Here is a 24,681-nt window from a genome sequence, read left to right on the forward strand (position 1 = left end):
TAATGTCCCTTCATCAGCCCAGGCACAAGGAGACATTGGGGTATGTTTTTACTAATCACTTGTGCCAGAGGAAGTAATTCGTGTTCTCTACACCAAATCCTTCCAACTACGGTACAGCCTCTGTGTTCCCTCCACCCTAGGAAATATGTAAGCCAGGAGGAAGGAAACATATTAATAGAATGGCTGTTTTCTACTCCATTCACTGACAGATGCTCAAAGCTCCTGTTTCATGATCCATTTCCAGAAGCCACTTTTTAAGTTCAGACCCCAAACTCTCCAAAACATTTCATTCCTCCCAGTCTGTCTAGTACATTTTTCCATCTGCTCATGGCTTCTGACACCTCTTTCTCCAGCTCCGGTCCACAAGAGCTCTAGGCATCTGGTTGATGGAACTTAATTTGTTCTATAACCAGTATGATTATCCATCCCTTGACTCGACTTTGTGGTTCTTCTTTCCTCCACCCTTTTTCCATGAGAAGATATGTTGGGTTCCCCACACTGGGGCCTTTTAGAGGGCGAAGGGTGGGAGGAGGGAGGAATCAGGAAAAATAACCAATGGGTACTGGGCTTAATACCTGGGTGATGAAATAAATCTGCACAGCAAACCCCCATGACACAAGTTTACCTACGTAACAAACTTACACTTGCACCCCTGAATTTTAAAAGTTAAAAAAAAAGAAAAATATATGTTGGGTTCTATGGAACTCAGTCTGAGAAAATCCGAGGCCACTAAGGACACAGAAGAGCATCAGGGCTGGGCTGCAGTGCAAGGGACTGGGATTAGATACCATGGTGACAGTGCAACTGATGGTCCAGTGAAAGTGGTAACAAGGGGAGGCAAGGGAACACTTTGCTTACCTGGATTTAAGTGGACAAATAACAGCCTGGAAGAAAGCTCTAAGCTAAGGTGGGCTTTCCATGCTCCACCTGAGGACCAGAGTTGTCACCTTGAACCTCATGAGAGATATAATCTGATATCCTAACCTGTCCTGGAGACTGAGGAACCTGGCAGGTGAGCAGAGACTAGAATGTCTGGCCCTGCGTGAGATCTCAAGCTTCCCATGCAGCCCCCTCAGCAGCACTGCCTCCTGGAGCTTCTCTCACATCCCCACACCCTGACTCCTGCAGAGCAGAGACAGGCAATAAAGCAGACCAGGCCAGGTGCAGTGGCTCACACCTGTAATCCCAGCACTTTGGGAGGCTGAGGTGGACGGATCATGAGGTCAGGAGTTCAAGACCAGCCTGACCAACGTGGTGAAACCCCGTCTCTACTAAAAATACACACACAAGAAATTAGTCGGGTGGGGTGGCACACGCCTGTAATCCCAGCTACTCAGGAGGCTGAGGCAGGAGAATCGCTTGAACCTGGAAGGCGGAGGTTGCAGTGAACCAAGATCGTGCCACTGCACTCCAGCCTGGGTGACAGAGCAAGACTCCATCTCAAAAAAAAAAAAAAAAAAAAAAAAAAGCAAACCAGACTTTCTCACATGGGAGTCATATTGGCTTAGGAGCCAGAACTTCCTTCTGAAGGATAAGGCTTTGTCAAGTTGCAGAGCTTGACCCTACGCCCCTCAAAATGGGACCCTAACGGCTTCTCTGGACCCTGGGAACATCCTGCCAGGGCCCAACTTACCACAAGGCAAGCCTAGTCTTTACAATGCAAGAAGGGTGTCAACTGTCTCAGGATCTGGGAACGTCTCTCCCAAAACCACAGGGCACGCACAACACATACCTTAAGAAGACACGTAAGAAACACAAGAAATTCTTCTACTCAAGTTGTGGGCTTTACTAGGACACTTCCTCTTGAACAAGTTTCAGGGAAAACTCCCCCAGATCATCCATGTCCACAACAAATATTTCTCTTTCCATTTCCTCCCATAAGCTACATAAAGGGTAGGAAGAGGAAGCTGAGGATCCCTTTGCACCCCGACTCTCCCACCTCAGCCTCTGCCCTGTATCCTGTTCTTAGCAGGAATAGCCGCACCCTTCTCATCTGACACCTGCGTGTTCTGCTCTCTCGTCTTCCCAGCCCCTGGCCCCATATCCTAGCCACATCAGCTCAGCTTCTTCTGCAAGTTGAGAGTTTAGCAAAGGACATGCAGAGGGAGAAGTAAAGTGGCATCTCTATTCTGCCTGAGTTTCCATGCACTGGCCTGGCTCTGGGCTGGGTGTGGCTCAGAGTTCTGGAGCATCTTATTGGGGGTGATGCTACTGCAGAGACGTTACACTATCTTGTGCTTCCTTCTAGGATCAGGAAACCCATGTGTAAAAAGGAAAATGCTACATAGATCTGGGGTTAGGAACCAGATTTTCTGAATGCTAGTCCGAGATTGTTTCTTCTCCCGCATTCTTAGCGTTGTTCCTCTCTTGATGCAGCAGGATAATTTAGGAATCAGAGAGACCAAGGGGTTGAGGAGGATACTTATTATTTATTCTTTAGGTGCACCAGCCCAGTCAGGTTAACATCCAAAAAGACTGAGTCTCGAACAAAGAGTCTGGTTACCTTTTAAGCATTTTTTGGGGCAAGGGGAGATCTGTGCAGGGGGAAGCATATTATAGAAGCAAAAAACAAAAATAGTTATTCAATTGAGACATGCATTACATCATTTGTTACTTTTCAAGGAAAAACATGTCTTACGACTTGAGTTTATCTGCCTAGTGTCCTTGCAGCTGCACAGCTAGAGAAACAGGGTCTTCACAATGCCTGGGAAAGGGAGAGATAAGGCTCACTAGCCACAGAAAAACAGGCAGTTACTTTTTAAGGGACTTCAGCTCTTTCTCTTCCTCAGGGGGAATTGGGTTTTCTTACATACAACTGGGTTTTTGCTTACACATTCTTTAATTTCTTTTAATTCCTGTTTCATTGACAGTAGTTTTCTTCTTGCTGGAAGGAGCTGCCTGTGCCACTCACCCAGATTCTAAAGCTCCATTTCTTTCTGGGTTTCCATTCCTGCTCTAAGGGTGTGCTTGTCCTGACTTTATTCATACACACATGCTCCTAGGGGCCTCAGTGGTGCAGAGACCTGCACAAACCAGCTTCAGACTGAGACTGTTACCATAGGATTCCAGGGTAGAGCTCCCCCATAGGGTTCCAGGCTAGAGCTCACACTGAGGTCACCACCTCCCTCATCTTTGTTCTGTTGATCCTTCTCAGGGGGACCCTGGCTCCTAGGGCCCATTCTGCTAAGAGGGGTTCACATACTACAATTTGCCTAAGAGGCTTGAGGGACAAGGCATCCCCTCCAGGTTAGAGAAGAACATCAAGATACATATTAAGTGCAGATTGATGCTCTAGAGAAAAAAAAAAAGGGCCATAGTATCAGTTCAAGAAATGAATTTGAACACCCTATGTTCAGTGTAGGTGTGCTGTGTGATATGGGATGGATAAATTAACAACTTAGAACCATCGTTTAATCAGAATACATGGTCGTTACCCTGATTTTGGAAGATAGAGGTGAAAGGGAAACAGCAAAATGCTACATTTTTTCCTATTCCTGTTTATTCCCACTTCAGCACAGGCGTAAAATCCAGGGCAGACTCTAAAGTCAGATCATCTAGGTTCAAATCCTAGATCTGCCACATATAAACTGTGCGACTTTGGACAAAATTCTCAACTTCTTTGTGCCTCAATCTCCTTATCTCTAAATTTGGTATAAAAACAAATGCATCTGCTTTATATGGAACATTGTAAGGATTAAATAAAATGACATATGTAAAACAATTACATAGGACACAACAGTGCCTGTAACACAGTAAATGTCCAGCACATTAAATGTTATCATTATTATCATTAGCAGTGTTCTATCACTCCTTGAATTCGTCCCTTTAAAGCCTCTTTCCACTGCATTCTTAATTCCCAGTTTCATAATCTGATAGTCTCTTTTTTTTTTTTTTTTTTCCTGAGACAGAGTCTTGCTCTGTTGCCCAGGCTGAAGTGCAGTGGCGCAATCTTGGCTCACTGCAACCTCTGCTTCCCAGGTTCGAGCAATTCTCCTACCTCAGCCTCCCAAGTAGCTGGGATTACAGATGCCCGTCACAGGCCCAGCTAATTTTTGTATTTTTAATAGAGGTGGGGTTTCATCACATTGGCCAGGCTGGTCTCGAACTCCTGACCTCAAGTGATCCCTCCGCCTCGGCCTCCCAAAGTGCTGGGGTTCCAGGCATGAGCCCCTGCACTCGGCCTTAGTCTTTTAATATATCTTAATTTTTTAAAGATGATTTGGGAACTGTACTAGAATATTTGGAAGCAGAATAGTCCCAACTTAAAAAAAAATGGTTGAAAGGCAAGATGAAAAATTCAGTTTGATCAAAAAAAGAATTTTCTTTGCCAACAGAGCCACCGGAATTAGTCTGGTTAAAAGACTACTTCTAAATGAAATGGGAAATGTGGTGTCATTGTTCCCAAGCCCCAGCTTTCTACATCACTCTGACCTGGGATGAGGGAGAGGCGACACCTCAGCCCCAGTTCTCAAGCTTAATTTCTGCACTCGTCCTCAACTACATGCTCTCTTTTGCACGCCAAAGTTGCTCTCTGAAAAAAAGTCTGAGAAACTCATTTTCATCAGTTCAGAGAGGTTTCCTGGGACATTTCCTGGGGTTTTGGCAGGTTTAACCTTCAGCGTTTGGCTCAACGTGGAACAAATCCAGTGGGGTTAGCTGAAGAGACTCTGCAGAAGCCCCAAACTGTGTTTAGGGTGTAACTGGTCGTGGCTGAGGAATTCCTGTTTCTGCCGGGACAGGGGCTTCTCACCTCTCTGCTGTTGGGGGTGAGATCAAAAACGAGGAACGAGCATCCCGTCCCCATCCATCCAGTCCTGCTTCAGTCCCTACTGCCTCAACGTCGCCATTCAGCTGATAGAGCACCTGGGAACTAAGGCGCTCCAAGATGCTCCTTTGGAAAGGCTGAGAGAGGGCAAATATGGGTGAGAAGAATTTATGGGTCTCTTCTGTGAGCACTTCAGAGGGGATGGACTCTGAGCCCCAGGCAGATTGATGATCTGCTAGTCTCAGCTGTGAACTGTTAATGAGGAATTAGCAGACAGTTGAAGTTACATCTCTATGGATTTTTCTGGACTCCAGATTTACATGCCTGGCATTCTCAGGATCTGTGGAAAAGTGGAGACCGAGCAGGGAGGTCTTTGCAGAACCACTGGATGGGGCAGCAGCAAACTCAAATATACAAGTGCTTTGTTGTAAACAAATGACAAACCAAGTCACCATCCGGAAATTGACGGCTGTCATTCTTTAGTATTGTTTCTGCCTCTTAGCTGTATAAAGAGGCAAAGCAGCTTGGTGGAAAGAGTGTAGACTTTTGAATAATGCTGCGCTACTGTGTTTTTTACAGGGACAAAACTCAGTGCAGAAGAGCCCTCTTGAGCACTCTCCTTAACTCTTCTACACTGAGTTTTTTCCCTGTACAATGAAGATTAGGCTATCTTCCCCAAAAAGTGGTTGTAAAGATTAGTGTAACATTCATAAAGCACCTATTGGGGTCCCTTGAGCTCAGTAGAATTGACACAACATTATACAAGGTAAGTGACTTAGAGTCAGTTAGAAGACACACTCTGCCTATCTGAGATGCCTGCTGGAGCCACACAGAGAAACTGTTTCTCCCTTATACACATTACTGTTTTCACAATACCTTCCCTTCCTCAAAAAAATGCACACTCTCCCATTTAGGGCAATATAGTAGAATGTAGTAATGGCAACTCTTTCACAATCACCCATGGTTTATGTTTGTTTTTAGTCCTTAGTTTGAATGAACTTCTTTGTATACAATCACAGAACAAACTCACAACTTATGAAAAGCAACAACAAACGTATTATTATAAAGTCGTGGTCATGTGTTTTGATATTCCAGAATAGTACATTAACCCCCTCTCATATTGAGCTTTTCCAAGTGGTAATTATGGTGTGGCCCAATAAACAACAACCAGCCCACTGTTCAAATGTCATGACTTAGTTCTGGCCTTCCTCAGTGAGGAATCCAGCATTCACTCCCTCTTGTTACTGGTAGCCTCTACCCAGAACAGGTTGCCCATTTTCCAACAACATAACTTTGCATATTTAGAAACTAGTTAATGATAAGGAAGTCCAACTCACAGAACAAATAAAGCTCGCAAAGTGTTTTTCATTGCAACTTGATGAATGCACAGACATTGCTAACGTGATAATTGTTTTTTAAATGTGCGATTAGAACATGACAGTGATGTGAAGGAAGAATTATTTTTTCGACTTTCTTGATGACAAACCTAACTCTCAACCTTACATAAAATTGTGAAAAATACAGTATCAACAAACACAGTTTAGGGTTTAAGTTTGGTGTAAAAGCATGTTCTGGTGGAATAGTAACAGACAGGTAAATATTACTTAGCAAAAGTAAAAGAGCTAGTTTGCAAAATTAAAGAACTTACACAGAATGTAAATCAAAAGGTTTTCAAGGAAAAAAAGACAATTAAACTGAATAACATATTTAGTGCTTTAATAAGAATGGGATTATAACTAGCTTAATGTGCTAAATACTAGATTATTCTCTTTATTGTGTGGTAACATGGAAACTGATCAGAAACAAGGAGTTGCCGCCTGATGAGGAGCAATAGCTATGAAGGTGAACGTTTCTATTGAGATGTTTGCACTGTGGGATGAACTTTTAGTGTTTCTGCAGAATCAGAAACCTGTTTGGTTCTGCCAGATTTTCTTACCTGGCTATCTTTGTTATTTTCAATATTCTTCATATGTCATGTAACGTGTTCTTTCACAGTAAGTAAGTTTTAGAGGCACATATTGAAGTTAGAAGTTTGGAAGAACAGAATTTGTATAGAACAATTAACATATTTTTATAATAAAAATTTTCAATAAAATAATTGATGAGCTTATATTACATATCTGTAAAAAGTTATCACTATACCCCTTGCTAATTTAATAGAATGTTTGAATTTATTTCCTATCCAAAAAAATCCACACATAGGAAGTTCATGAATTCAGAATCTAATTTTTCATTGAAGAAAAAAAAATAAGTTTGGCCAGGCATGGTGGCTCATGCCTGTAATCCCAGCACTTTGGGAGGCTGAGGTGGGTGGATCACTTGAGGTCAGGAGCTCGAGACCAGCCCGGCCAACATGGTGAAACCCTGTCTCTACCAAAAATTACAAAAGTTAACCAGGTGTGGTGGTGTGCGCCTGTAATCCCAGGTACTCAGGGGAATGAGACAGCCAATCGCTTGAACCCAGGAGGGGGAGGTTGCAGTGAGCTGAGATTACGCCACTGCACTCCAGCCTGGGCGACAGAGCGAGACTCTATCTCAAAAAAAAAAAAATAAATAAGAGAAAAGAAAAGAAAAAAGAAAATAAAAAATGAATTAAATTTAACTATAAATGTATAGGATAAATTGTTGAAACTGGCCACTAATTAAGCATTGAAGATAAATTTTAAAAATATAGCCTGCTTGGCTAATTTTTTTAAAAATATAAAAATAATTGTCTTGAAAATGACAAAATTTCTCTAAAATCATTTCTTTTATTCCTATTAACAGACCTTTGGGAGACAAGTTATCCTACTACAAACATTAGAAAAGCAAAAGCTAACACAAACACACACAAAAATAGTTTAATTATAAATTATTGCCTGCAAGTAGCATTGTCATCAGTTCAACCTGAATTAGATAAATTAACAAGCAGGATGCAAGTTCACTTGACATAATTTTAAAGGTTGACATAAATTATATTCTTCCACCTGTGTGTCTAGACTTTTAAGATGGGGCTTTCACTATTTTACTTAAAACTTTTTTGTTTAACTATAATTGCAGAATGACAAAATCTCATGTGTCTAATATAAAATCTAAGTCCTCTACATTAATCGCCCATATGCACACTTTCAAAGAACAATGTATGCAATTTTGGGGAGTACTTTAATTATTTTCTATGTTTTCTTATACTGGTTATACTTATTGAAAGCTTTCTATGTCTTTCAAATATAATAGTAAAAGCAAGGCTTGAATTTTTTTGCAACTCTGTAGTGATTAATTATGATAAGCATTTTTTCATATGTTTGCTGGACACTCATATATATTCTTTTTGGAAATGCCTATTCATATCTTTTGCCCATTTTTAATGGAGTTTTTTGAGTTTATGCTTGTTCAATTGTTTAAGCTTCTTATACATCCTGGATGTTAGACTTTGGTCAGATGCATTGTTTCAAATATTTTCTCCCAGGCTGTTTGTTTGCACTATTGACAGTTTCTTTTACTGTGAATAATCTATTTGGCATAATTAGGTCCTACTTGTCAATTCTGGGTTTTGTTGCAATTGTTTTTGAGGACTTAGTCATAAATTCTTTCCCAAGGCCCGTGTCCAGATGGTGTTTTCTATGTACTCTTTTAGGATTCTTATAGTTTGAGGTCTTACATTTAAATTTTAAATTCATCTTGACTTAATTTTTGTATATAGTAAAATGTAGGGTTCCAGTTTCATTCTTCTGCATATGGCTAGCCAGTTATCCCAGCACCACTTATTAAATAGGGCGTCTTTTCCCTGTTACTTATTTTTGTCAACTTTGTTGAAGATCAGATGACTGTAGATATGTGGCATTATTTCTGGTTTCTCTATTCTGTTCCATTGGTCTATGTGTCTGTTTTTATACCAATACAATGCTGGTTTTGTTACTGTAGCCTTACAATATAGTTTGAAGTAAAATAATGTGATGTCTCCAGATTTGTTCTTTCTCCTTAGGATTGATTTGACTATTCAGGCTTTTTTTTAGTGCCACATGAATTCCAGAAGAGTTTTTTCTAATTCTGTGAAAAATTAAATTAGTAATTTGATAGAAATATCATCAAATCTGTACGGTGCTTTGGTCAGTATGACCATTTTAACAATATTGATTCTTTCAATCCATGAGCATGGAATGTTTTTCGATTTGTTTGTATCATCTGTGCTTTCTTTCAGCACTGTTTGTAGTTCTTCTTTTCTTTTCTTTTTTTTTTTTTTGAGACAGAATCTCACTCTGTCACCCAGGCTGGAGCGCAGTGGCATGATCTCTGCTCACTGCAAGCTCCAACTTCCGGGTTCACGCAATTCTCCTGCCTCAGCCTCCTGAATAGCTGGTACTACAGACGCCCACCACCACGCCTGGCTAATTTCATTTTTGTATTTTTAGTAGAGACGGGGTTTCACCATCTCTGCAGCCAGGATGGTCTCGATCTCCTGATCTGGTGATCCACCCGCCTCAGACTCACAAAGTGCTGGGATTACAGGCGTGAGCCACCACGCCCAGCCTTGTAGTTGTTCTTTTAAAGATCTTTCAACTCCTTCATTGGTTGTATTTCTAGGTGTGTGTGTGTGTGTGTGTGTGTGTGTGTGTGTGCACGTGTGGCTAATATAAATGGGATTGTGTTCTTGCTTTGGTTCTCAGCTTGGACATTATCAGTATGTAGAAATGCTACTGATTTTTGCACATTAATTTTGTATTCTGAAACTTTAAGATGTTATTTATCAGTTCCAGGATCCTTTTGGTGTAGTCTTTGGGGTTTTCTAGATTTAAAAAAAACACATATCATCAAGGATAGTTTGACTTTTTTTTTTCTCTTTGGATGCCTTTATTTTTTTCTCTTGCCTAATTGCTCTGGCTAAGACTTCCAGTACTATGTTGAATAGAAGCGGTAAGAGTAGCATTCTTCTTCTTGCTCTAGATCCCCAGGAAAATGCTTCCAGCTATTTTCCTGTTCAGTATGATGTTGGCTGTGGGTTTGTCTTAGATGGCTCTGTCATTTTGAGGTATATTCCTTCAATGCCTAGTTTCTCAAGGGTTTTTATCATGGAGAAATGTTGGATTTTGTCGAAAGCTATTTCTGCATCTATTGAGATGACTATACAATTTTTGGTTTTAATTCTGTTTATGTCATATGTTTATGCATATGATTGATTTGCATATGCTGAAGCAACCTTGCATCCCAGGAATTAAGTGTACTTGATCATGGTGAATGAAATTCTTGATGTAGTACTGGTTTTCACTTGCTAATATTTTGTTGAGGATTTTTGCCTCTATGTTAATCAGGGATATAGGCCCACAGTTTTTTGTTGTTGTTGTATCTTTGCCAGGTTTTGGTATCAAGGAAATGTGGCTTCACAGAATTAGTCAGAAAGGTGTATCTTCTTGATTTTCTGGAATAGTTCCAGTTGAATAAATATCAGCTCTCCATTGTATGTCTGGTAGAATTTGGCTATAAATCCATCTGGCCTAGGGCTTTTCTTGGTCGGTAGGGTTTTTTTTAATCACTGATTCAATTTTGCAACTTGACATTGGTTGGTTCAGTGTTTCAACTATTTCCTGATTCAATCTTGAGAGATGGTGTGTTTCCAGGAAACTTATCCATTTCCTCTAGATTTTCTAGTTTGTGTGTGTGGAGGTGTTCATAAGAGTCTCTGAGGATCTTTTGTATTTCTATGGGATTGGTTATAATGCCACTTTTGTTTCTGGTTATGTTTATTTGAATCTCTCTTTTTTTCTTTTTAAATCTAGCTAACAGTCTATTAATCTTGTTTATCCTCCAAATAACCAAATTTTGATTTTGTTGATTTTTTGTAAGCCTCACATTATTCTTCTGAACACAGAAGTTACCTCTACTGTCATTGATATATAACATAAAGCATATGGTCAGGAGATCAAGACCATCCTGGCTAACATGGTGAAACCCCGTCTTTACTAAAAATAAAAAAAAAATTAGCTGGGTGTGGTGGCGGGCAACTGTAGTCCCAGCTACTTGGGAGGCTGAGGCAGGAGAATGGTGTTTACCTGGGAGGCAGAGCTTGCAGTGAGCCGAGATCGCACCACTGCACTCCAGCCTGGGCAACAAAGCGAGACTCCGTCTTAAAAAAAAAAAAAAGCATATATTCAATATTTGGCCCAGATACAAGTTGCAGGTATCTGGGTTAACATAAGGGCAAATGGGACTGAGGGGTGAGTAGGACTAAAATCCCAGGGGCTACTGAAATGGAATAATAAATATCTAAAGAATGGTTAGATGTGGAAAATCTAGAAGAGAAGATGTTAGGAACTTATTCATTGATTCTTACAATTTGTAGAATACCATACTAGATTCTGTGGATGAGAAGATAAAGTAAGTCACAATTCCTCTATGGATGGAGTCTCCAGTGTAAGAAATTGGGAATTTGCACAAAGGGAAGATATATAGGATAAGATCATTTGTGTGTTGTAAAGTTACCTACTGATTTTTAGATAATTACTATGTTTTAGTCCAAACCAGAACTTGTAATTTCATTCATGGTCTAAGAATGGGATGGAAAACTTGCAACCTTCCTGACCAGAAAGAATAATTGTCACCTAGGGCGGTAAATGTGAACTTGTGGGAAGCAAAACTGAGCCTAACCTGTTTTCTACTCCTATAAACCATAAAAATGTGGGAGGATTTTAAATGACAAACTGATAAGCTCAGGTTTAAACACAATGGGTCTGAGGTGAGAATGACAGCACTAATTAGTAAAGATACTAACATATTATTGTGAAGTATGTTCTTATACCTAGCTTGTTAAGGGTTTTTTTTTTATTGTGAAGGGATGCTAAATTTTATCAAATGCTTTTTCTACATCTATTGAGATGACCATATCATTTCTGTCCTTAACTCTGTTTATGTAATGAATCACCTTTATCATTTTGTGTATGTTGAAACATCATTGCATCCCAGGAATAGAACCCACTTGGTCACGATGTTTTATGTTTTTGATGTGCTGTTGGATTCATTTTGCTAGTATTTGCGTTAGGATTTTTGTGTCTATGTTCATTAGAGATATTTACCTCAAAATAATAAAGGGCATATATGAGAAACCCATAGCCAACCACATACTGAACAGAGAAAATTTTAAAGCATTCCCTCTAAGAACTGGAACAAGACAAGGATGCCAATTTTTACTACTCCTATTCAACATAGTACTGGAAGTCATAGGCAGAAAAATCAGGCAGGAGAAAGAAATAAAAGCCATCCAAATCAGAAAGGAAGAAGTCAAATTATCTCTCTATGCTAACAACACGATTTTATATATAGAAAACCCCAAAATTCTGTCAAAAAACTCTAGATTTAATAAATGAATTCAGTAAAGTTTCAAGATACAAACCAACATACAATAATCAGTAGCATTTCTATATACCAATAACAATAAAGCAGAGAATCAAATCAAGACGGCAATCTCACTTACACTAACTACCAAAAAACATGCCTAGGAATACATTTAACCAAGGAGGTTAAATATCTCTACAAGAGGAACTACAAAGCACTGATGAAAGAAATTGTAGATGACACAAACAAATGAAAAAATAACCCATGCTCATGGATCGGAAGGATTAATATTATTAGAATTGATGGATACACTAAAAGCCCGTACTTCACCACTATGCAATATGTCCATGTAATAAAAGTGCACTTGTACCCTTTGAATTTATACAAACAAAAAAAACTAATGTAGCAGCTAATATTAAAATAGCATTTTGCAATCTGCAAAGCACATTTATCTACATTTCTTAATCCTAGTCATCCTATGAGCTGAGAAAGATCACATATAAAAACTAAAGTATAGCACAACAAGCAAAAAGTTTATATAGTCATAGAAATAAATGAACCCTCCTGGGGAAGAGGGTAGAAAAATAACAGCAGATGATTGAGCCAGAGATAGAGGGTGGAAGGAGGAATAGGTACTATATAGACATCAGTTTCTTTTTCACTGGGGTTTCTTGGGCTATTTGTCTTTCATGAGAGCCATTCATGTGTATTAGTGAATAATCATGGGTTTCAACACCTACCAGGATGAAAGGAGTGTGTACTTTTAAATTATCTCAACTCTGTATCAATTTATTATTCCTTTCATAAACTTAAAAAATATTATATCTTGGTCAATCCGTGTTCTCAGCAACATGGTAATAACCAGAAGAAAATAACAGAATACTAGAAAATCTTCTGGTATCTGTGGGCACTTTTGTAAATTGGCACAGAGAGCAGAACTCTCATACAGTCAGATGTGGCTTAATTTTAAGTAACTAGAGTTCACATTGAAGTAGATGGTACAATGGTGGTTACCAGACTGGGGAGTGGACAGGAAAAGGGAAGATATTAGTCAGTGTTCAAAGTTTCAGTTAGACTAGAGGAATATGTTCTAGTGATCTATTGTACCCTATGGTGGCTATAGTTAATAATAATGTATTGAATACTTCAAAATTTCTAAAAGAATAGATGTTAAATGTTCTTACCATAAAGAAATAAGTATATAAGGTGATGAATAACTTAATTAGCCTGATTTAATCATTCCACAATGTGTACATGTATAATCACGTCACATGTGACCCCATAATATATACAATTTATGTTTGTCAATTAAAAATTTAAAAATAACTGAAATGTAAATTAATTAAAACTTTAAAACAGAACTAGAGTTTATAAAAACCATAAAAGTAGGCTCTGATCTTCCCAGATTTTTTTCCCTTCCTTTGGAGTCTGTTTTCATAAGCATGAGGCCGTGTTTAATGAGAATATCACTGAACTGGGAGTTAGCAGGTTGTATTCTAGCTCCATATTAATAACTTCCTTGCTGTGTGCCTTGGAAAAGTTATTTGTACTTTTTGATCTTCAGTTTCCCCTTCTGAGAATGAGATTTGGATAGTTTCAGTTCCACAGGATCTGGCCCTACCCCTCCCCATCCCTCATGCCCTATCACCTCCCTGGATCACTCTGCTGCAGCCACTCTGGCCTTGTTTCTATCCTCAATTCATGTCAAGCTCTTTTCAGCCCGAGAGTATTTTCATTTGCTGTCCTCTCTGCCATTGTCCTCCAGGCCAGTTTTAGTCCATCATCTTATTCAACTTTATTTTTTTCATTTATTATATTAATATTTTTAAGCAATGAACTAATTTCTTTGTTTTATTGCTTATCACTCTCCCAAGAATATAAAATCCATGGAAGCAAGGCAGAGATGCCTCATAATCCCAAATGCTTAGAACACTATCTAAAATATAGAAGGTCCTCAATAAATAGTTTCCAAATGAATGGATGATTTTCTTTTTTATAATTTTACTTTTGCTTTTAAGTTCTAGGATGCATGTGCAGGTTTGTTACGTAGGTAAACTTGTGTCATGGGGGTTTGTTGTACAGATTATTTCATCATCCAGATATTAAGCCTAGTACCCATTAGTTATTTTTCCTAATCCTCTCCCTTCTCTCATCCTCTACCCTCTGATAGGCCCCAGTGTGTGTTGTTCCCCTCTGTGTGTCCATGTGTTCTCATTATTTAGTTCCCACTTATAAGTAAGAACATACAGTATTTGGTTTTCTGTTCCTGTGTTAGTTTGCTAAGGATAATGGCCTCCAGCTCCATCCATGTTCCTGCAAAGGACATGATCTCATTGTTTTTTATGGCTGCATAGTGTTCCATGGTGTATATGTACCACGTTTTTTTATCCAGTGTAACATTGATGGGCATTTGGGTTGATTCCATGTCTTTGCTATTGTAAATATTGATGCAATGAACATATGCATGCATGTGTCTTTATAATAGAACCATTTATATTCCTTTGTATATACCCAGTAATGGGATTGCTGGGTCAAATGATATTTCTGTCTTTAGGTCTTTGAGAAATTGCCACACTTTCTTCTACAATGGTTGAACTAATTTACACTCCCACTCTCAGTGTATAAGTGTTCCTTTTTCTCCATAACCTCACCAGCACCTGTTTTTCTTTTCACATTTTAATAACAGCCAAAGAATGGATGATTTTCAAAACAGGATTTATTGGAGAAACTTTATTGTTCAAGTAGAATCTTACCTAAGTGCTTGATACACAAGCAAAACTAGATAATATCAGATCTGCTGTGATTGTGGAAGAATAAGACAAGAAACTTCCTTCACATAAGCCTTGAGATGCACCTTAAAGCAACCTCTCAGAGTCCAGCTCTTTAGGATTACCTCGGAAACCACTGGCATAGATCAACTCTACATTTCATAGCAGTTTATGATTATGCTTCTAATTTCCTTCTTTGATCTCAACATATAGTATTTTCTCAGTTCCAATGCTTACAAAATTTGGATGCATTTTTCCATGGATGTGTTACTTTATTGTAGTTTTCCCATCCTCATTCCCTCTCCTCACTGTAAAAATGTGTCTTGCAATCAAGGAACTGCAGTATATAGAACAGTGTTCCACAGATCCTCTAACTAGTATGGTTACATTTTTACTTTAGTTTCTAAATGTACAGAAGTCTAATCTGTGTACTGTGAGACGTCCAGCTCTTGACTCAAATCTCCAACTATTTTGAGGGGTTATGTTCTCCCAGTACTACCTCTGCAGCTCACTTTCTCAATGCATCTTGGGGCCTAGAAGCGACTCTCCTCTCCCAGCACCAAAGCCAGCAACCCTGCCATTCATTGATCAATATGCTAATTCACTCATTCCCTTCATAGCACTGCTGATATAACATTATTTTAGCAGGCTTGTACTGAAGGCTCTTCAATTTTTCATATTGTGTGTGTATAGGGAGGAAACATTTAAAGGGAATTACAGTGAAACATAAAAGGAAGATAATTAGAATCAAATGTTATCATTAATGTCCTAAATATCCACCTGGTAATCCTCTCACTGAGAAATTTCTCACTGATCTTTTTACTTTGATTCCCTCTTCCTCAGTGTTTCTGTTTTACTTAACAAACTCACTTATAATAGCTGCAAATCTCAATTTCCAAATTTTTATCTCTTTTTCAATTTAGAGTAATTTTGCTCTGCGTTTTCATCTCCTTCTTCCTGATCATATTTTGTACAGCCCCCTATTTCACAAGCAAAGAGGTCATCAAGGATTTTATTTTATACATAGGACCATCATTTTCATACAGATCATGCCACATTCTTGGCACATGAAAGCAGCTTCAGGTAGTTCTTGCTTTAAAGAGCATTTGCCATTTCACTCTTTCTACATTTCTGTACACTATAAACTTATCCTAGTAAAACATCATCCTGTACCCTTAGAAAACAAAAGTATAACCTTATCTCTGATCTGCTTGGTCTTCACTCCGTAAACCATGGGGTTGAGTGCAGGTGGGATAACAATGTAGAGATTGGCAAACATGATGTGGAAGGTGCGAGAGACATTGTGTCCAAAGCGATGGGCAAGGATGGAGAAAAAGGCAGGTGTATAAAACATGAGGATTATACAGACATGAGAACCACAAGTGCCGAGGGCTTTCTGGCGGGCATCTTGGGAGGGAAGGCGAAAGACAGCACAGAGGATGAGGACGTAGGAAACAGCAATGAGAATCACATCTGAGATGACCGTCATGATGGGAACACAAAAGCCATACCAGATGTTGATGGAGATATCAGCACAGGCGAGCCGGGCAACACCTATATGCTCACAGTATGTGTGGGGTATGTTGCGTGTCCTGCAGAAAGGCAGGCATGTCAGCAAGAATACATCTGGCAGGATGATGCAGAAGCTTCGAAAGGAGATGCCCATAGCACTCTTGATGATGGTCTTGGGAGTCAAGATGGTGGTATATCTCAAGGGAGAACAGATAGCTACATAGCGATCAAATGCCATGGCCATCAGAATGGCTGAATCCAGGACAAAGCTATAGTGAAGGAAGAACATTTGTGTAAGGCATCCTGGGAATGTGATTTCGCGAGCCCCTAGCCAAAAGATACTGAGTGTTTTAGGCACACCAGCTGTGGACAAGATGAGGTCAGTCATGGCCAGCATGGAGAGAAAGAAGAACATGGGTTCATGAAGACTATGCTCCACCACAATGAGGTAGAGAAGGATGCAGTTTCCCACAACAGCTACAATGTAGATGATACAGAAGGGAATTCCAATCCACACATGGAATTGCTCCAGGCCTGGGATCCCTACCAGAATGAAGGGTCCTGGATTGTAACTGCTCAGGTTGAAAATGATCATGGCAGAGGCAGATGGCATAAATCTCAGCCCCTAAAGACAGAGGGTGATTAAGGATAGAAAAACTTGAGTAACTCTCAAACTTTCAACTAGTTATCATTATTGCCTCCTGAAGATAAAGTGACCATATAATTTGTCATCCAAAATAGAACCCGTTTGAAATGAACAAAGGTTAAAATTAGTAATAATGGTAGCAACATGCAAAAACCAAGATTGTTCCAGATACAAACAGATCCATTATTAAACTACCTGAAGAGAATCTTTTCTTTCTTCTGACCTCCCCCAGTAGTTTGCACAGCTTCTACAGGAAGCCTTCCAGACTGGTTACACTCTTCGTTATATACTGTTCTCCCATACAAATTAACAAAGTACAGAATACACTTTTTCATGGTGGATTATAGCTCATATGACCTTATGGACATCATTGTTTAGGATCTGCTTGCTCTGTCATTGTGAATTATCTGTCTCTGCCCCCAAGACAACCGTTTGCTTCTCTTAAAGCTACCTGATGACTGTGGCTCTTACATTTGTAAGATCAGCACCCCTTTATTGCCATCTAAAAACCTAATTCAGTTCAGCAAACACCAGATGAGTTCCTACACTATGCTGGATAACATGTGTAAGTCAGATTTAAACTAAAAAATTCCCTTATAGCTGAGGTTCACTAGCCTTTCTCCTCACAAAAAAAAAAAAAAAAAAAAAAAAAAAAAAAAAAAAATTCAATAGTTTTCCAACACACTATATACTATGTAAGTGAATAATATTCTACTACTGTGGACTTAGTGACACTATCAGTCAAGGTTTCTGTCCAAAAGAAGGACTGCTTTTTTGTGAACATACATCTATTAGAGAGACACATCGACCCAAGACACATACTCTCTCAAACACAGACCCTTAATACTTACATGCTCACGCATATCCAGACCTACACTTACATTCTGTCATATATTTTGCCACCATATATTTACCCATACATAATCTTACACAATTACAAGCCCCCTGTCCTCCCATCTTCCCCCGACACATGTGCTGACAATATAAACAAAGTGTTTCATAATTAGATTTTGTCACTGTCACAGGCTTTGTAAATTCCTAAAACCTCTCCACTGGTCCTATACCTTCTTCCCCAGTAATGCCTCCATAACGACTCACAGCACTCCCAACTTGTCTGAGGTCATCCTTTATTCATACATATGTGAGGAAAGGTTTTCTCAAGTTTTTGTATTTCCATGAACTCAAATACAACAGAAGTTCATGAAGTCATCCAAAAGCATTCACAAACACACACGGGTGCACAGACGGTTAACTCTCAGGGTTCTCATTTAACAATCAGACAAATCCACAATGTGGAAAAATCTACAACAATCTGTTTTCTTTTTTCAAGTCAATGCCATTAAAGGGGGAAGGGGAATATTAGATAAGGAAAATCCATTTCCAGATTAAAGTACATTTAAGAGAAAAACAAATAAATGCAGTGTGGTTATTTATTTATTTATTTTACTGAGACAGAGTCTCACTCTGTCACCCAGGCTGGAGTGCTGGGGCACGATCTCGGCTCACTGCAACCTCCGCCTCCCCGGTTCAAGCGATTCTCCTGCCTCAGCTTCCCGAGTTGCTGGGATTACAGGCGCCCGCCACCACCCCCGGCTAATTTTTGTATTTTTAATAGAGACGGGCTTTCACCATGTTGGCCAGGCTGGTCTCGAACTCCTGACCTCAGGTGATCCACCCACCTCAGCCTCCCAAAGTGCTGGGATTACAGGCGTGAGCCACCACGCTCGGCCTGCAGTGTAGTTCTTGATTGAATTCTGTTTAAACAAACTAGGTATTGAATTCAATTAATGAATAGTTAGGGAAACTTAAATATGGACTAGGTATTGAGTGATATAAAGGAACTAGTGTTAACTTTATCAGCAATAATTATGGTATTATGGTAGATACACATACATACTCTCAGGCATCCACAGTATGTTAGCAAAATATTGGCACAGAGCATGTACTCTGGAGCCTCAGAAAGCTAGATTTCACAATTTAATCCTGGTTCCACAATTTACTAGCTATGTGAATCTGGGCAAGCTATTTAAACTATATGATATTTGGGTTCCTATGTTTTTAAAAGAAATTAATATTTCTAATTTTTATAATTATTATTAGGACAAAATGATACGCACTGAAAAAAGAATTTTTTTTTTGAGACAGAGTCTTGCACTGTTGCCCAGGATGGAGTGCAGTGGCACAATCTTGGCTCACTGCAACCTCCACCTCCATGGTTCAAGTGATTCTTCTGTCTCAGCCTCCCGAGTAGCTGGGATTACAGGTGCCCGCCACTATTCCCGGCTAATTTTTTTGTATTTTTAGTAGAGACGGGTTTCACTATGTTGGCCAGGCTGGTCTCGAACTCCTCACCTTGTGATCCACCTGCCTCAGCCTCCCAAAGTGCTGGGATTATAGGCGTGAGCCACCAGGCCCAGCCGAAAAATATTCTTTAATATAGTACCTGAAACATAGTAAGCATGTAACAAGTTTTACTTCTTTATATTAGGTTATATTTTATGTCATTAGTATTATCATTAACAACCAGACCACACAGTGGAGAAGAGAACAGAAATTGCAAGATGGATAAAAATTAACAGGAGCACCCCTGGGCATACACACATACCAGCACACTTAATTCTACATTTTAAGTTAGAGTTATGGACTCTTGTCACATGTCTGAAACAGAAATTTCCTAACACTGCTAACTGTGGTCATACTTAACCCAGCTGTATAATTGTCCATCTGTTCTGATCTTTTGATGCTTACTCAGTGGAGCATATACACAAGTATTGGAGATCACGACCTCAGTTTATAAATGGGAGTTGCTCAGGAAAGAAAATTATAGTGCCCAGCCCATGGCCCCTAAGAAATAGAGCCCTGGCTTTTCACTCACTTCCTCTAAGTCTTGTCCCAATCAAACCCCTTCAAACAGCCAATACTCACCAAATCTTGGGGATCAGGCCAAAGGGAAAGAAGAAAGAGTGTGTTGACAAAATCTACAAGAGAGCAGACACACCAACCAAAAAAAAACATGAGTGGAAGGAAAAGGAAGGACGTTAGAGAGGTTGATTCCCTGTCCCTTTATTTTCTCTGATCACTCACTGCTCCTTGTGGGGAAAAGGTAGGTAGTTAGGGGATTAGGGACTCTGACATGCCCTCTTCTCATCCTCAAGGGAAGAAGATGAAAAAGATTCTATTAACCTTGTTCATGCCTTTGAGTTAACACTGCCTTAGAGTGCTTTATTTATTTATTTATTTATTTGTAAGCTGATGTGTATGTGGGTGGCAAGCCGTGTGTGTGTGCCTATCATATCACCCAGGTTTCAAGTTCATGCCCTCACTTACCAGATAAAGGACTTTGGATGAGTTACTTAATTTCCATTAAAAGGTGGTCATATTAGTACCTGTCTCTCAAGATTTTATAAGGATTGACAAATTAATAGGACACTGCTCGTGAAAATGCTTAACATATTGGCAAACTCATAGTGTAAAGGAATAACCTAGGGCACCTGTTAAAATGAAAATTTATGGCCCACATGAAATAATTCTAATATTATCTTTTAAAAATTCCAGTGGCTTTAGGGGTACAAGTGTTTTTTGATTGCATGGGTGAATTGTATAAGGTTGAAGTCTGGGTTTCTAGCGTACCTGTCACCCATATTGCGTAGACTGTACTCAATAGGTGATGTTTCATCCCTCACCCCTCTCCTAGCTTCTCCTCTTCTGGGTCTCCAATGTCCATTATACTACTATGTGTGCCCTTGCATACCTATAGCTTATCTCCCACTTATAATTTTTAAAACATTAAACTTCATTAAACATTTTTATTGGTAAAAACAATATGAGCAAATAAAATATATTATTATGGAAAAACTGTTAGGTCTACCAGCTGGTACTGTCAGGAATTTCTGCAAGTCCAGATATCAATTTTTACCTAAGTGGCTTTTACCCCACAATTCTGAAAGCCAAGTCAGTTTTTGTCAATGTTTGTCAAACGTTTGCTAAATATTGTTGAATGTGTTAATTAATAAAGATTGCCAGGAGTCCACTCAGTACTCTGAATGTTCTAGAATATCTGGAATAAACCAGAACTAATGAGATTAGTATTGTATTGGCTCCCAACAGAATTTTTACCTTTCGCTGAATAAAAATTGAGGTTGCTTCACCTCTCTATACTAGGATAAGGGACTGAAGAGTCACATGAACTTGTGTATTCTGTAAGAATGTGATTAATTGCATCACTTACTGCCTATTCTTTAAGAGCTTTCTGAAGATATTTCTCCGTTCTTCATATCAAGAAGTGGTTTTGCTTCTCTAACAATTAACTGTCTATAACTTATAGCCATCATGAATTATGTAGCTGATCATGTTTAACTCTCACATAGACTGTTAGAAAGCTTACAGCTGAATTTCTGACCCACATATAATAAGAGAACAAAAATTCATAGCAGGTGGAAAGTGTATTTTCGGCCTATTTTTTGTCTTAATTTTTAAAAATCTTTCTACTTTTCTTTTTGCCTTTTCTATTTATACTTTGTAATATGCCACATAACAATGTTTCTGAACAATGGTCCCATAAGATTACAATACCATATTTTAGAGTACCTTGTCTATGTTTAGACATGTTTAGATGCACAAATAACATTATATTATACTTCCCTACAATATTCGGTATAGTAACATGATGTACAGTTTTGTAGCCTCGGAGCTATAGAATATAATATAGAGCCAAGGCTGTATCACACAGGTTTGTGTAAGTACACTCTATGATATTTGCACAATAATAAAATCACCTAACAACACATTTATGAGACTCTATCCTCATTGTTAAGTGGCACCTGACTATATTTTTATTTATGGTATGCAAAATACATCAAGTAATTTTGGAAACAATGCATGTAGCTATTGTCACATGTTAAGAGATAGAATATAAATTCAAACACAATTCTCCGAGTCCAAAGGACATTCTTTTCTATTAAAACTATACGTTGAGAGCCATTGTATAAATAAAAATTCAATGACATGTGAAAAGGGTAGTAGCACGGAGATGGGAAAGTAGTCTCAAGGTAAAGAGACCATGAACAACTCTGATATTTTGAGTCAAGTGAAAGCAGTGAGGGTTTGAACTACTGGGGTAGGGGAGGAGGGTGCCTGCACTCAGCTGGGGAATCCAAGAGGTTATTTAGAAAAAAGCCACAGGTTTTGAGGACGTATCAGATTTGAAAGGGAAATAAGACATTGATTATCATTGCTGCCTGGCAGACACCTAAAAATAAGTATTACTGACCAAGTGACTGAATGACTCACTATGACCAAGTTATGCATACTGGATTTGAAGAGATAATGAATCATACAGAGGTACACTTTTGGCTTGTGACTACATCTCTATGGAGATACAAATATGAAAAAAAAATTGAGACCACCAGTGCTTCCAACTGGTCAAGTCTTAAACCCACTTCTTAGTCTGTACCTGCTTTACCATTTTACTAGCCATAGGAATTTGCCTTCCTCCTTTTATTCCTTGTGGAAAACTCCACCCACCCACAACTCATTTGGCTTTCTCAAGGTTGAGTTAAACATTGAGTTTTATCATTGCCTTATCCCTTTGCTTAATATAAACACCTGCACTCTTAAATTAATAATTTTATGATTACTTGCCATTTATTTATTTGATAAATGTTGCCTATGTCCCTAGTGTGTGCTAGGTATTATACTTGATGTTGTCTAGAAATTAATAGGAGTGAACAAAGTAAAAACCCAGAACCCTGCAGAGTCATCAAAGAGGTAATTTTCCTGCCTTGCTATGATGTATAAATAAACTACTATGATAAATAAATCTGAAAAACCATTCAGATTTGCCAATCATTACATTGTCTTCATTAAAAGTTTTATAATCACTTTAGAGCAATCATAAGGAATTACATAAGTTCTGGTTTCTAGAAGTCAAAAAATATTTATTATTTCCTAGACTCAGAACTTACTTTGCTATAACTGAAATGAATGAGTAGACTTCTGCCTCAAATCACAAAGAAAGCAAAACTCAAGTTCTCGTTAATAAATTTTAATCTGTCCTTTCTCTTGGGCATCTGAACACAGGTTCAGTCTTTGACTTAACACACACTAGGAACTTGTCCCTACCTCCAAGAGCTCAGGCACCTATCACTGGGACCCCTTGGGAAAGAGCAGAAGGATTCTGTTCTGGATTTGCTTGGTCTTTATTCTGCAGACAATAGGGTTGAGAGCAGGTGGAATGATTACATAAAGGTTGGCAAACATAATATGAAAGGTATGAGGGACATTATGCCCAAAGCGATGGGCAAGGATGGAGAAGAATGCTGGTATATAGAATATGAGGATAACACAGACATGGGAACCACAGGTGCAAAGGGCCTTCTGACGGGCATCTCGGGAGGGGAGGCAAAAGACAGCACAGAGGATGAGGGTGTAGGAGACAGCAATGAGGATCACGTCTGTCATCACCGTCATGATGGGAACACAAAATCCATACCAGATATTGATGGAGATATCAGCACAGGCAAGCTGGGCAACACCTATGTGCTCACAGTATGTGTGAGAAATGATATGTGTCCTGCAGAAGGGTAAACGATTCACAAGGAAAACACATGGGACAAAAACACAGAAACTTTGGAAACATATTCCCACAGCAATTTTGACAATGGTTTTGGGAGTCAGAATAGTAGTGTATCTCAAGGGTGAGCAAATGGCCATATAGCGGTCAAATGCCATGGCCAGCAGTATAGCTGAGTCCAACACAAAGCTATAGTGCAGAAAGAATAATTGGGTGAGACAGCCAGGGAAACTGTTTGGGGACCAAACCAGAAGATGCTAAGTGTTTTGGGGACACATTTGGTGGACGATATGAGATCAGTAATGGCCAGCATGGAAAGGAAAAATAACATGGGTGCATGAAGACTGTGCTCTACCACGATGAGGTAGAGAAGGATACTATTGGCCACGACAGCCATGAGATAGATTAAGCAGAATGGGATGCTGATCCAGACGTGGTACTGCTCAATTCCAGGGATGCCCAAAAGGATGAACAGGCCTGTACCATGGTCACTCATGTTGTACATGGCCATTAAGATCAATAGCTTCTGTGTCCTGAAAACAAATTGTTTATAATGAACATGAGGAAATTGTGTGGTAATTCTTCCTCCACTGCTTCCTCGGGGCTGGTCCACCTCTTTCCCATATTCCAAGAAAAAACCTCTCATTGATATTAAGAGCAATGTTCATCACTTGAAGAAAGACTCTCAGACCCGATACTTCTGATACTAATCATCCAGTTACTCTAGAATCTTCTTCAAACTGCATAAACTGCTGTTCCCATTTTAATGACTGAGTTCTCCCTGGGTCAATGTAAGTTGCTGCTATATAAATATGAGTATAGAGAAAAGTAGTCTAACTACATGCAGGGATAGAAAGAAACTGAAAAATACTGGGTCACAGCTGGGAAAATGAGATAATTAACAATTACAGACTCCTAGTACATGCCAGTTTCTTGAAAAATATTATCTTATTTAGAACAACCTTCTGAGATATGTATTTTTATCCACCTCATTTTTTTTTTACAGAAACTGAAACTGAGACATAATCTTACCTAACATCTCACCTTTAGTAACTAGCAGAGCCAAGGTCATTAGATTCCGCAGCCACTACTCTTTCGTGTTGCTGTTACACCAGGT

At 39.1% G+C, this 24,681-nt stretch overlaps 1 protein-coding gene and 1 pseudogene across 1 annotated transcript; both read right to left on the bottom strand.

Annotated features, from left to right (window-relative positions):
• Nucleotides 1-14,088: 14,088 nt before the first annotated feature.
• Nucleotides 14,089-17,616, bottom strand: LOC101131162 (olfactory receptor 52H1). The gene has a single exon (XM_004050554.4). The coding sequence runs from the start codon at nt 16,958-16,960 to the stop codon at nt 15,998-16,000; it is 963 nt and encodes a 320-aa protein (XP_004050602.2). The 5' UTR covers nt 16,961-17,616; the 3' UTR covers nt 14,089-15,997.
• A 5,518-nt stretch (nt 17,617-23,134) lies between these two features.
• Nucleotides 23,135-24,078, bottom strand: LOC101131520 (olfactory receptor 52H1-like; annotated as a pseudogene).
• Between the last annotated feature and the right edge of the window lie 603 nt (nt 24,079-24,681).

The sequence above is a fragment of the Gorilla gorilla genome, chromosome 9 (genome assembly GCF_029281585.2).
Source record: "Gorilla gorilla gorilla isolate KB3781 chromosome 9, NHGRI_mGorGor1-v2.1_pri, whole genome shotgun sequence".
NCBI classification, from domain to species: Eukaryota; Metazoa; Chordata; class Mammalia; order Primates; family Hominidae; genus Gorilla; species Gorilla gorilla.

What these genes read in the sequence shown, in the direction of transcription:
- LOC101131162 (XM_004050554.4), bottom strand. Translation starts at nt 16,960, where the DNA reads ATGCCATCTGCCTCTGCCATGATCATTTTCAACCTGAGCAGTTACAAT.